The 12,602-nt window shown below is 45.7% G+C and overlaps 1 protein-coding gene across 5 annotated transcripts; it reads right to left on the bottom strand.

The window, feature by feature from the left end:
- Positions 1-4,094: 4,094 nt before the first annotated feature.
- Positions 4,095-11,629, bottom strand: COQ3 (coenzyme Q3, methyltransferase). Of its 5 annotated transcripts, none has more exons than XM_064447586.1 (7): positions 11,402-11,629; positions 10,211-10,308; positions 9,701-9,853; positions 9,463-9,562; positions 7,775-8,017; positions 6,613-6,772; positions 4,095-5,175 (listed from the first exon to the last, which is right to left on the bottom strand). In XM_064447586.1, coding segments are annotated over exons 2-7 (855 nt in total). In that variant the 5' UTR covers positions 10,213-10,308; positions 11,402-11,629; the 3' UTR covers positions 4,095-4,978. The 5 variants fall into 5 exon arrangements, with proteins under 5 accessions (XP_064303656.1, XP_064303652.1, XP_064303653.1 ...); XM_064447582.1 differs by having other exon boundaries at positions 10,211-10,334; positions 11,402-11,561; XM_064447583.1 differs by having other exon boundaries at positions 10,211-10,304; positions 11,402-11,561.
- Positions 11,630-12,602: the final 973 nt, after the last annotated feature.

Here is a 12,602-nt window from a genome sequence, read left to right as displayed (position 1 = left end):
CTAAAAAGAACTATTCTTCAGTCACTTATCATGAAGGAGGAGACAAAGCAACAAAATTCACCCTGATCAGAAAAACAGGATTATTCTGAAACAGCACAGAACCGAATAAACCACAAAGTCTGCATTAGAGGTCCTGAAGGATGATTGTACACCAAGCGTTACTGCTCCCTCACAGGCTCAGCAAAGCCCAGCAGAGGCAGTAAGAGAGAAGCGGTGCTGTGGAGCATTTTGAGAACTTCAAAGGGTGGGGAAGAGAAATTATGCAGTTGGGCTTCCGCATTTTTCCTCTTTTACAAATTAATGTTAGTAATTTTATTAAATAAATGCTGAGTCCAGTCAACAGGGTTGCAGTTTTAGGATACAAGTTGTTCCTTCCTGTGGGCATCTTGGGACAGATAGTGAAGAAGTTTGCTATAGCTTATGCTCCTGATTGATAAAAGGTTGTTAAATGCAAAGAAGTACAATGGGAATACATCTGCAAGCAGTAGGGTGAGAGATCCTCTACACAAATGTGAGGAGCACCACGAATGAGGGAGCTGGCAGCTACCCATGAGTACTAAGTCATCAATGTTCAGTCTGACATGAGGGGAGCCCACCTTTCCTTTGCAGGACGTCGGTGAGGGTGTAGGCATTTGGAATGAGGCACTGGAGGTGAACATGCAAAAACAAGTGGGAGGCTGCAAATACCTGAACTTTTGCTTCCATGTGACACAGAGCCGCTCTTCCAACCATCAGTAGTTCCTCTCTGAAGGCACGCTTGAACCTGACTGCCCTGTATACCATTATTTCACATTTCTCATCTCCATTGGAAGCACATTTATCTTCCAGGCATTGGTCTTCTTCCTTCTACAACTTCTGGCTTTTCAATGCTGTCCCCCATTCCAGGTACTCCTGGGTGCCTCTCAAATCCCTGCAACTACAGTAACAACACTGATGTGATGACTCATGTTCTGTCTCACTACTGCTCCAATCTGCTTCATCAGGCTGGCTAATTACAGAAACCGAGCCTTTTGCCTTCTGAACCTCTAGACTGCATGCAATTATTCCTTTCAAACATTTTTAGAAGCGTGTGGCAAATAAGTTTGGGTTTTTTTAAAGCTGAGATTTCAACACAGTGAAAGAAGTTGAGAAGCCGTTTTCAGAAAAACTTTCCACAAGATAGCCTTTATTCTTATCTCCACTCACAGCCACTACACATTTCTGTTCCTACTACTTCCTCCCTCCTCTTTTCCATTCCCTAGAAACCCGACACAGGGTGACCATGTAAACGTATGTAAAGAAATTGTAAAGTTCTGTAAAAATGGCCATGCAATGTGACTAGACCACCAGGGAAGAATGGGCAGTGAGATGCTGTAAAGAGACATCATGGGAACTTCAAGTTCTGTTTTTATTTAAAAAGGAAATTAAATGCAAATCTGCTCTGAGACACTCCTACTACTCAAATTGGGCTTGAGTGCAATTAGTGTTTCAATTATTATCTGAAAGTGCCATTCCACAAGACAGGGTGAGCCAACCTGTTTGGCCCCTACCCTCTCCCTGGCCATGTGCTCCCACTGCTCACCTCCTGGCTGGCACTAGTCCTTGACAGTGGGGAAAATTCAGCTCCCTGAACAGCACAACCACCACCAGCACCCCAAGGGGAAAAAAAAAAAAGTGGGAAAGAAAGAAAAAAGAAGGGAGGAAGTGGAAAAAAAAAGATTTACAACTCAGACAAGCAGCAGTCTCAGCAAAGGGGGTGGGACTGGGGCCGTGTGGACCGATGGGGGAGATAAGGCAACATGATGAGCCACATCAGAGCTGAACAGCTGAGACCACCCAGAACGATGTAGTTTGCCCTGTTGGATTTTTTGGCCAGATCAGCTCCTTGCTCCAGTTTGTTGTGTTGCAGAAACAAATGTCTGGGAACAGCAGATTCAAGAGTCTACAACCACAAATAAACACAGAGGCTGAAGATAAGTCCCAGTTATGACTTTTTCACAATCTTAAGGCAAGAATCAGCTCCTGCCTCAACCCTAGTCCCAGGTGCGTGCCTGGTGCTCTAACATTACTTTTTTTCACTCCTACCACCACTGTTCCTGTAAGCATCAAAGCTATGGCTCCGTACTCACAAACAACTTGCAACAGGAAAGCCAAAGATTTGCAAATTTATTTGACTTAAATTCTGTCCATTTCAATAGCACCTATTAAATTTCCACAGCTAACCGAGCTAAGAGAAGCGTGATGTCTCTATTAGTTTCCTATGCACACATTTTAAGAAAAAAGTTTCTGCAGCATGAATACGTAGTACACATTCAATGCACAGTACTGAATTTGATTAGACTTTGTCAGATGCACATTTATGAATAATGCAAGGATTTTTTTAAAAATCAGCTAAAAAGCAAAGTGTAGGATATTATTGCAATATTTGATAACTCACTAAAATGATCTCTAATTCAATCATTTATTTTTTAGCTTTTGTTTTAACCAGAGGGATGAAATACAGCCAGAATAGCTAGGATGCTCCACCAGGAGAGGAAAACTGAGGATGGAACACGTTGGGACATCTGGAGACATGCCATGAGTACAGGGACGTGTTCAAGCAGTCCCCACGCCTCTGCCCACCCCGCTCACTGAACTCTCCTAGGTTGACAGGGCTCCTGTACACCCTCAGGAGCAAAAGGTCAGGTGCTTGAGAGAAAGTTTTTGTCAAAAACAGGGGTATCCACGGACAACCAGGTCCATGTGCTTGTTGCCTAAGTGCCAGCCATTGCTGATGAGGTATGTGAGCCTTTTAGTGAGCCTGGGTGGAGAACCCAAGCATCATCAAAGGCTGTCTGTGCTATGTGCAATAGAAATAGGAGTGAAAAAACCAGTTCCCCCCCAGGTGGCTCACAGTTTAATGAAAAAATACAAGCAAGTGGGAAGAAAGGAAAAGTTGAGAAAGCCAAGAGAACAGCTAGTTACACAAACATCTGGATTTAGGACTTTTAAAGCAAATAAAAATCAGCTGTTCTATCCCAGTTTTATCAACCTGTGTTTTCACCTGACAGGTCTCCAAACAAATAGGTGAAGGGGGGACTGTCCCCCTTGGTAGATGTTTCTAGTGGGCTAATCCAGGAATCTGTCCGGGCCTCGGTGCTTTTCATATACTGTTTCTTTCAATTAACTGTTGGTAAAATTTGAAACCAAACAGTCATACAGTTGGCATGGGGAGCTCACCCACGTGTTAGGAACAAAGACCGCTGGTAATCTGCTCTGGCTCCACATTTTTCCCCAGCGTCACTCCTCTCCTGAACGCTACGCGCCGCTTTGCATGCCTGACCAACGGAGCAGAGACTCCTGTGCAAAAGAACAGCAGGCAGAAGCAGAATGACAGCGTTCTTCCTGCAGACAGCGTCAGTGACGCCGTTGCTGAAACACTGCATCCATTTCCACTGTCATGCTTCAAACATGATGTTTACCACAAAATTTTGTTTGAACTCAGAAACTTGCGCTGTAGTGGTAACAGCTGTAGCGATAATCTCAGTGCACTTATCTTAAAGAAAATGAAGGGGTGACTTGATTCAAAACTACACATTTACAAGACAGGCCGCTGATAACAGGGAGGTCAACCTAAAAAATGAAGATGCTAAGGCATCACTGGCTGGGATCTGAGGTTAGGCCACTTCAGCTGATGAACTTTTGAACAATTTACTTACAACTCTTTACGTGAGGATGACTCTTCTTCCCAAAGCCAAGCTACAGCCCAAAGAGATACTATAAAGCAGAATTTACTGTCATAGAAGTGATCATGCTAGATAACCCTTTTCAGTCTTAATGCCTATGAATTACTATTATTTCCATTACAAATGAACAATATTCTTCTGTGCATCATCAGATTCAGCCTGAAACCTGGATCCCAAAGCAACGTGCAGATGTAGCAAAGCAGCAAGAATGCAAATGTGCAATACAGTAATATAAGCCCACCAAACCTCTACAGCAGAAATGCACAATTAAAAAACAAAACAAAACACCCAGAAGTTTCATTTTCAAACTTAGAAAATCAGACCCAGCCCACCTCTCTACCTCTATATAAGCTTAGAGGATGAGACGAGAGAAGGAAAAAGAGGCAGCCATGAACACACACAAGGCATTTTATTTAGAAACTCCTGTTTCATTGTGGATCAACACTTTTCCTTAACCTGGCACTAGGACTTTAAGACCGAGCAGGTATGGCACTTCAATTTTAGGACTGACAGCTAATGTGTCATTTTTCTAGCATAAAGCTCTGGTTGCTTAGTAAAATTTTACCTGTAATTTGACTTCCCTTTATTTGGGTAGAGGGAGAAAGTTGAGGCAATAGGTACAGCTACAGGTACCTTTGTGGTGAAGAGGCTTCTGACAGCTGAGGCACTCTGGTCTAGGAGACTCTGCTTCCACTGCAGTTAGCTCACATCAACTGTAGAAATAGCATGACCCGACGGAAAGGTTTGCTACTTTGGTTTTTTTTAATCCTCTCAGGGAGAGGCATAATATAAAAACAAGTGTTTGTGGGTTTTAAGTGTTTCGTGTATTTAACTGACACAGTCGAGTAACTTAAATATCTAAGGCATTTTATTTATCATACATTGCTGTGTTTATAAACTAATTCTATATTTAAGCTATTATTCTGTGGAGATCTGAGTTTTCCTGGTAGGACTGAAAAAGCCATCACATAAAAGAGCTTCCTCCAAGCTCCTGACAGAATAATTTGCATTTTCCTGTCCAACAATTTGGAACTACTTTCTTATAAAAATACTTACTCTTTAAAAGCTTTGCTCATTTCAGTCTGAAATGATTCCCGAGATAATGGGCACTTGTTTATTTTCTGAGACTGCCCTAAAATATTTGGCCAAAAATAGCATAAGCATTATTAATGCAAACAGCAAGCTTGTTGTTAAAAAAGGTTTTATTATGTCCATCTGGGTAAAACCTTCTTTTCTGTTCCTGGTGGCAGTCCATCACCACACGTCTCCAACAGTCACATGGCAGCACCAGCTGTGGCCGAGGACTGCTCCCTTTCCATCTCTGACAGGGCGCCTGTTGGGCTTGACTGTCCCTGAGCCACGGATTTCACAGCGTGCATTGCATAGTTCACGCTTGTGCTTTCCATCCAGCTCCACGACCCTGAGAGGGGATTATACAACATCCCATTCACAGTCTTGACTGAAAAGCCATCTAGAAAAGAAAGAAGGCATAAAACAACAGATGTTCTTACATATTGTAAGTCACTGCAACATCAAACCCTTTAGAACAGCAAGGATGAAACGCGTTTCTTCCTCCGAGCTGGGGAGCAGTGATTCACAAGCTGGCCTTTGTCAGACACCACCACAAGCAGTGGCAACAGACGCCACTGGCGGCAGCAGGTCCCGCAACTGGCACCAGCAGCGATAGCTCTGCGCCAGGCCACGTACCATTAGCACACTGTACAGTGAACCACTGCGAGCAGTATGCTAGAAACCTCAAACCTCACAGCACCACGTCTGGGTGACTGGTAACGTTTTCTGTAGGTGGAGACATGCTTCAGACTAACATCGCACACTTCAAAATGAAAATCTAAGCACGTCTTTGGAAGGATTCTGCAGATTCCCCTTAGGAATGGGAAATACAAGAAAGAGGCAGAAGAACGCCATCAAGGACTCAGCGCAAGCGAAGAGTGATTTAGCACTCCCTGCTGAGCAGCTCTCAGTTCACTGCATGGCTCTGCCGTGTCCCAGCAGGATACAGGAGGGAAGGCAGAAAACAAACACCTCATCAAAACATATCACTCCACTGCACTTGCTTCTCCTTTGGAAGGGAGTGGGAAGAACCACCAGCACGTGAATGGGTATTAGTCATGTGCCTTACTGCATCACTGCGAAGTGCCAGGAGAAGACCTCGCCAAGAGAATAGCTCCGCTCATACTTCGGCTTCTTTACCGTGAACGAAAGCAAAGTGAAATATTCCGTGAAAGGGTTTTAAAACATCTGCAGGGAAGGAGGGCAATGGGCAGGACTTTTCCCAGCTCAGCACTTTGACTATTTTAAAAGCAATCAAACCAGGGCAATTTAATTATTTCTTCAAATCAGTATCATACTGACTAATGAATTTGTAGTAGGTTTCATCTTCACAGTTTTGAAGAAATATTTTAGTAACATAACATGAATAAAGAACACGGAGCAGCAACCAAAAATAAAAACGCCTTCTCCCGAGGAGATGATCACAAACAACGCAGTAGCAGCAGCTAAGCTCTGGAGTGCCAATGCAGTTATTCTCTCAAACCTGACCTAGAGGATGTGAACCAACTCAGGGCGTACATTCTGCCACCAGAAAGGGATGGAAAACCTTGGCATTTTCACTTAGGCTATCGAACAGTGGGGCGCCTGAAATGGGGATTTTGTTTGCGTAATTTCTGCATTCTTAGGACTCCACTTAGTTTATTTACTTTATACAAAAGCCAGTAAGCAGTAGTGTCTTTAAACCAGAAATGATACTCATAATATATGACTGGTAACTCAAATAGGAAAGGCTGTGTGTTGTCGTTAACACTCACCCTACCTGTCTTATCCCCTTGCCATTTCTACAGGGAGCATCTGAATCTCTCTCTGCATTCCCATCATCTGGCCTGGAACTTACTTGATTCCAGGAGGCGCTGCAGCTCTTCAGGGGGAACAAACTTCTCCCACTCGTGGGTTCCTTCCGGTACAATGCCTAGGATTTTTTCCGCAACCACAATTCCCAGGACATAGGACAACTGCGTTTTATTGATTGTAGTAATGAATAAAGAACCTTCAGGCTGATTAAAAGATTACAACGTTCAATTAGAATAATATTTAATTTTTTTAAAATTGTAAATTTAATCACGTTAAAGTACATAATTTGCTATTTACAGGTCTACGTGCTCCTCGTAACATATTCGTAACAGTCAACATAATCGAAGTCTTGGATGGTCTGATAACCATTTCCTTGCCCAAAAAACATCTAACAAAGTCACTTATCATGTAACATTGCCCGGGAAATGGATAAGTAAAAAGGTATATACAATACCTCTTGTAAAAAGAAACACTTTTTAAAATTCAAACCAAAGTGAACTGTGCAATACTGCCTAATTTTTGAGACTGCTGAATGCCATGCTGCTTCTAATGATTACAGGGTCAAAAAACAAAGCCAGAAATTAATTTTAAGTACTTAAGAGACTGTTTGGTAGAAATAAAGGATAATTTCTATGTCCCCAGCAGGCTGAAAATTAGTTAAGTGTTCCATTCAAATAGTCTATATTCCTTCTGATGACCAGAAAGATAAATCAAAAGATTAAAGGAAAGCTGCTGCTTGTGTACTGGGCCTACCATCCTTCTTTCCGAATGAAAAAATATTGAGAGGAATAAAACAACACCTGATTATCTCCAGGCGTCACTATGACCCTTTAAAAGCAATCCAGGAGCACATCTGATGTGATGCTAGAGCTGGAACAGAATCTTGTGAGTCAGAAACATCATTACAGTCAGTGTCAGTGCTGGGTGAGCCATCGCCATCCATCAACAGCAGCACTGCCACGTTTTCTCTCACCTAGGTGAAATCAGATGCAGCCAGATTTCTTAAGGTCTTCATGCAAAGCAACACTGCAATGCTAGGTAATGCCATTAACACTTTTTTAAGGCAGCGCCGGGGAAATAAACTTCCTCTAACTTTAGTTACTGAAACTGGGAAGAAGTACTTGCATCACAGAGGGGAACGGAAGGCATCTCTGGAGCATGGTTTAGACTTCAAGGTGGAGAAATGAATGCAAAAACTCTTTTACCTTTAACACCTGAGAGCAACACTTGATAAACGTTTCAAGGTCAGCCACGTGCTCCACTACTTCAGAAGCTACGATTACATCAAAGGTTTCCATACACTCTTCCACAATCTCCTCCAGTGAACTGGACCTGTACTGTATTCTCTTGGCCAGGACCGGATCAAATGACTTATGTTGATCTGCTGTTCTAATGTTGTCCTCCAGAGGATCAATTCCAGTAACCGAAGCTCCCAGTCTACCTAGAGGCTAATAATACAGAGTATAATTTATTCTCTGCATGAAAACAATTTACTTAAAGGTGCCTGCAACTTTGCAGCATACCTACACAATGCAGAAAACCTCTATCAGAGAAGACGACAAACAACAGTAAATGATGAGCTTTAGTCCAGCAGTTTTATTTGAAATGTTTATTAAAGCAAAGAAAATTCTATACTGGAATATAGACATTTAAATTGTCTTTTAGCATAAATTGTTCTGAATCCATTTTGTTACACCAAATAAAGATCTCCTCCACTACTACCCTCCAACAGAAGAAAAACAAAGGGGGAAAATCAACACAGTAGTTAAAGGGGGAGACAACGCGTATTTAATTACTGTCATTACTTTCTTCAACGTCCACCTGTAATGGTAAATCCTCATATCTTTTTAATGGTTACTTAATATACAATTATCTCTGGGAGTTTCTCACTGCTGAGAACTAAACACTAATGTTTACTAGGATAGCATCAGGCTTGGCTGTCACTCAAGTTTCTCCAGTGTCTCCTTACTCATGGGTTAGCACCTCAGCCATCACCTCTTTTGAAACTGAAACAGACTACAGAACATGACCACAGGTATGTTATTCCAACCTGAAATTCACCGGTTGTTCAGCCTGAGAAGGTGAGGCAGCACACCAGTTGGAGAGCAGGCTCTTGCAAAACTACAGGATTTGGCTCAGAATAAAAGAAGAAAAGATGAAGTTCCCAGAGCAACTCAGGCAGACCTGTAATCCTAAATTTGCAAGCCACCCCTTGTCTATTGATGGGATACAGAATTGTTCAGAGCCAGTGCGGCCACATGGTTCCACCACAAATAGTTACTTCTCAGTCCCAGGTTTGTGTAGACTCCTCGGGAAGCAGCTGTAACATCAGGCCCCACACCAGGGGAATGTCTCCTGACAGAGAGGAGGCATGCCTCTGGTGTTTGACATTATTCCATCGTTCTCCCATGAGATCAAAGCAAAGGTGAGAATCCCCACCCCTATATAAAAAACTGAGGATAAGCAGCTCAGAGAAATGAATGTTTAATTAACAGGTTTAGTAAATGAAAATACTTCTTTGGTAACAAGGATTTTCATGATTAAAGTATTCTTGCCTAGGCTCCAAATTAAAAAAAAAAAAAGGCAGAGCAGGGTCAGGGAGGGGAAGAGAAAAAAAGTTGTCACACCAGGAGGGCCCAGAAGAAAGCTAGAAGACTTTTACATCATTCTTCCCCTCTCCTTTTCTTTACAGTGTTTGAAATCTTATTTTTCTGATGAACCCCAAAATTTTAGAATTTCTCATTACCAATTCCCTCCCTTTCTGTAAACTAATATATCACACAAGAGAAAAGCTCCTCCTCAGAGAATGATAAATCAAACCGTGTAACAGTAAAACATTTCAAGAACTTTGCACGCTTTCTAACAAGAGAAACCGGAGCACCGTGTTTCTTACCTCACTTAGCAGTCCACCGCCACAGCCAACATCGAGAATCTTTACTCCAGAAAGTGGGTTTCCCAGATGATAATTACTACTCATGTTCAAGAGAGTATCTCTGAAAGAAAAGGGACGTGATTAAGGGCAAACATGCAAGGTGGTTTAATAGATGCAATAAGCAGTTATCTGCAGTACTGATTATTGTTTTATGCAGAAATAGTACATATGTTTTTAAAAATCTCTTCAAAAATCATACCTAATAAACGGCACTCTAATATCATTCATAGAATGAAGGGCTGAATATTCTCCTTCTTCATCCCACCACTTATGCGCGAGGAGCTGGAATTTTTTCATTTCCTTTGAATCCACTGATGAGTGTGAAGTGCTGAAAAGTCTCTTCACGGTGAGCCTAAATAATGAAAGCTGAATGTCATGAAACTAATACCAATATTTCATGCCAGCTGAAATATGGGAAGAACAAATTCTGCATCAGAAAATGAAAAAAAAACCAACAAAACTCATGTTCTGTTAGAGATTCTAGTTACACTTGATTAAAAACAAACAGCTGTTTGTATGCACTGCATAACGTACCTTCCAAAACAGATGACTGCACATCTGTAATTTTTAAGTTATTAATTAGTAAAACAAAAATAGGACACATCAAACATTTAAACATTTGTGAGCGTGTGACGCTGTCACTAAAATTAAGTTGTTATAGAAAATGATAGTCCTTGTCACACAGGATTATTTTAGATACAGTACTTACATGCTGCTTTTTATTTCCCTCAGAGAGACAGGCAGAGCACTACTGGATTTCAGCTGTATTTCCCAGCTGTAGCTCTGAAGGGCACCTCTCAGGCCTGACTGAAACGACAGATCAGCATGGTCATCTGCATAAATAAAAGAAAGGCAACCGAATGGAAAACATCTGCTTTATGAGAGCTCACAGGCAAAAAAAGCCCTAGTTTAGCAATACAGCTCTAGAACGACAATACTAACTGGGCGAATCTTTACCCATTTGCTCACTATTGTACTTAGGGAGCGCGTGGGGATTAAACAAAAGAGCGTACGCTAGCTCACCATCCCAGTGCTCCTCAAAATATGTACAATGACATTGTTCAGAGCCTGAATGAACTTTTGATGTGGCTGAAATGCTTCAGTTAGCGGGAATTTCACCAAAACGTTTGCTCTGACCACAAGCTGTGCCTACGCACTGACATCATTACAGTTACCAACGCAGGGCTCCCATTCCCGTTTCATCACATACTGGGGTCAGAAACAGCCGTCGGCCCACTCGTTCCGTATCAGAGGAGTCGGTAAGCAGACACAGGCACAGCCTCGCAGAGGGCGCGGCGGCAGGCCGAGGGCACCACCTTCACGCCCGCGCCCCCGCCGGCTGGGCCAGCGCAGGCCCAGCACCCTCGCTCCCGGCCCAGCCGCTGCCGGGTCGCCAAGAGCCCCCGAAGCACAGCGATTGCCCCCGGAGCAGCGGCCCCTGAAGGTGATTTTAGGCCGCGGTGAGACACGGAGGGATCTGCAGGCACCTCTGGGGATACCAGCACCCTGCAGGGCTGCGCGGGCGCCGAAGGGGGTGCCTGGGGGAAAGACGGCTCCCGGGGCAGAGCTCTGTCGGGCGTGCGGAGCCCGCCACGGCCTGTCGCACGGGGCCTGACGGGCTGGGGTGAGGCGGGCTCGCCCTTAGGCTGGCTCAGCGTTAGGCCGGCTCACGGAGCAGTTTTAGCAGCAGGACCGCGGTGCAGCCGGGTGGGAAGGGCCCCGCTCCGCTGCGGGAGAAGAGCGGCTCCGTCGCTCCCGCCGGGCGCCCGCCAGTCCGGGGGCGGCGGAGGGCAGGCCGCAGCCGGGACGCCGTGCTCAGGCCGGCCGGGGCGGGGACACGCACACACGGAGACACACACACACACACGCCGCCAGAAAGAACCGCCGGGTCGGAGCTCACCGCCCGCCGCCCCCAGCAGCGCGGCCGCCGCCCGCCGGCGCCCCAGGGCGCGGGTGAGAGCCCGGGCCGCCGCCCCGCCGCCGCCGCCCCACATCGTCCCGGCCGCCGCCGCGCTGGCCCCGCTCCGCCCCGCTCCCGGCGCCGGGCGTGCGGCGGCCACACGGTGCCGGCCGCCTCTCGGGGCGGGCGCCGGGGAAGGTTGGTTCCGCCCGGCGCCGGGGCCCGGCCCGGCCCTCAGGGCCCGCCGGCGGCGGCCTCGCAGCCCGGCCGTGCTCGCTGGCGGCCGCGGTACCGGCCCGGGTCTCCCGCAGTCCTCCCGGGCGGCTGCGGGGCTTCACCGCGGCGGCAGCCGGCAGCAAGCCTCCCTCCCCTGGCCGCCCACCCGCTTCGGATATTTTATAAAATCTATTTATCGATATTTATTATTAAAATTTTATGAATATTTGTTTTCTAAAATGCAGGGGAAGCAAAACAAAACGCTGGGCAGACCACTGCAAGCCCTTCTCAAGCTTGTTTTTTTTTTTTAAAATTGCAGCTTGGGTGGTACAAGAAGCAAGAAACCCCACTTTATTTACCTTTCCCTTCACGGCACTGCAGACACCGCAGGCCTGGTGCCTTTCCCTCTCGCAAGGTGCCAGCCCGACCGTCCCGTCGGCACATCGTGGCACCTGTCACCGTGGCTGCACCTGGAAGCTCTGCTGAAACCCAACACAGTGATTTTATTCAAGTTTATGCCCCCTTACTCTTGTGTGTGGGCCTGATCCTTGTGTGTCTTGGAACAAGGGGACACTCCTTTAGCAGAGGCTCAGTTGGATGGCACAGGGATTAGCTGTAAGCTTTCCGCATCTTTTATTACCAAATTACACAATGGATGTGCAGGGGAGAGCCCAAATTACAAGACCTCTGGGGGAGAAGCAATACCCAACAGCCTGCACTGCACATCCGTGGCATGGAGCAGAGCTCTTGGGCCCCCAGGGTGGCCGGGATCGAGGCAAACTCCTGAGCACTGGCTCTCGGGAGCCATCCAGGCTGGTTTGCTGCCTCCTGCAGATTGCCACACCACAGCTTGCAGGAAAAGTCCAGGCTGCGGCCCAGGAGACACAAGGCTGCCTTCCCCCCTCCCTCGGCCGGGCTGCTCCGGGACCTGAACTGAGGTGCAGCTGGGGGTTTGAATCCACACGCCAGTGTGAGGAGCAGCTCT

Source organism: Phalacrocorax carbo, chromosome 3, assembly GCF_963921805.1.
Source record: "Phalacrocorax carbo chromosome 3, bPhaCar2.1, whole genome shotgun sequence".
Taxonomy (NCBI): domain Eukaryota; kingdom Metazoa; phylum Chordata; class Aves; order Suliformes; family Phalacrocoracidae; genus Phalacrocorax; species Phalacrocorax carbo.
The sequence above is the reverse complement of the archived record's forward strand: the minus strand, read 5'-3'. Positions and strand labels throughout refer to the sequence as shown.

Bases quoted from the DNA above. Each gene is read 5' to 3' on its own strand.
- COQ3 (XM_064447582.1), bottom strand. From the start codon at position 11,495: ATGTGGGGCGGCGGCGGCGGGGCGGCGGCCCGGGCTCTCACCCGCGCC. The intron at 10,335-11,401 runs GTGAGCTCCGAC...TTATTTATGCAG, and splicing joins GCTGCTGGGGGCGGCGGGCG to ATGACCATGCTGATCTGTCG. The intron at 9,854-10,210 runs GTAAGTACTGTA...TTCATTATTTAG, and splicing joins AGGGAAATAAAAAGCAGCAT to GCTCACCGTGAAGAGACTTT.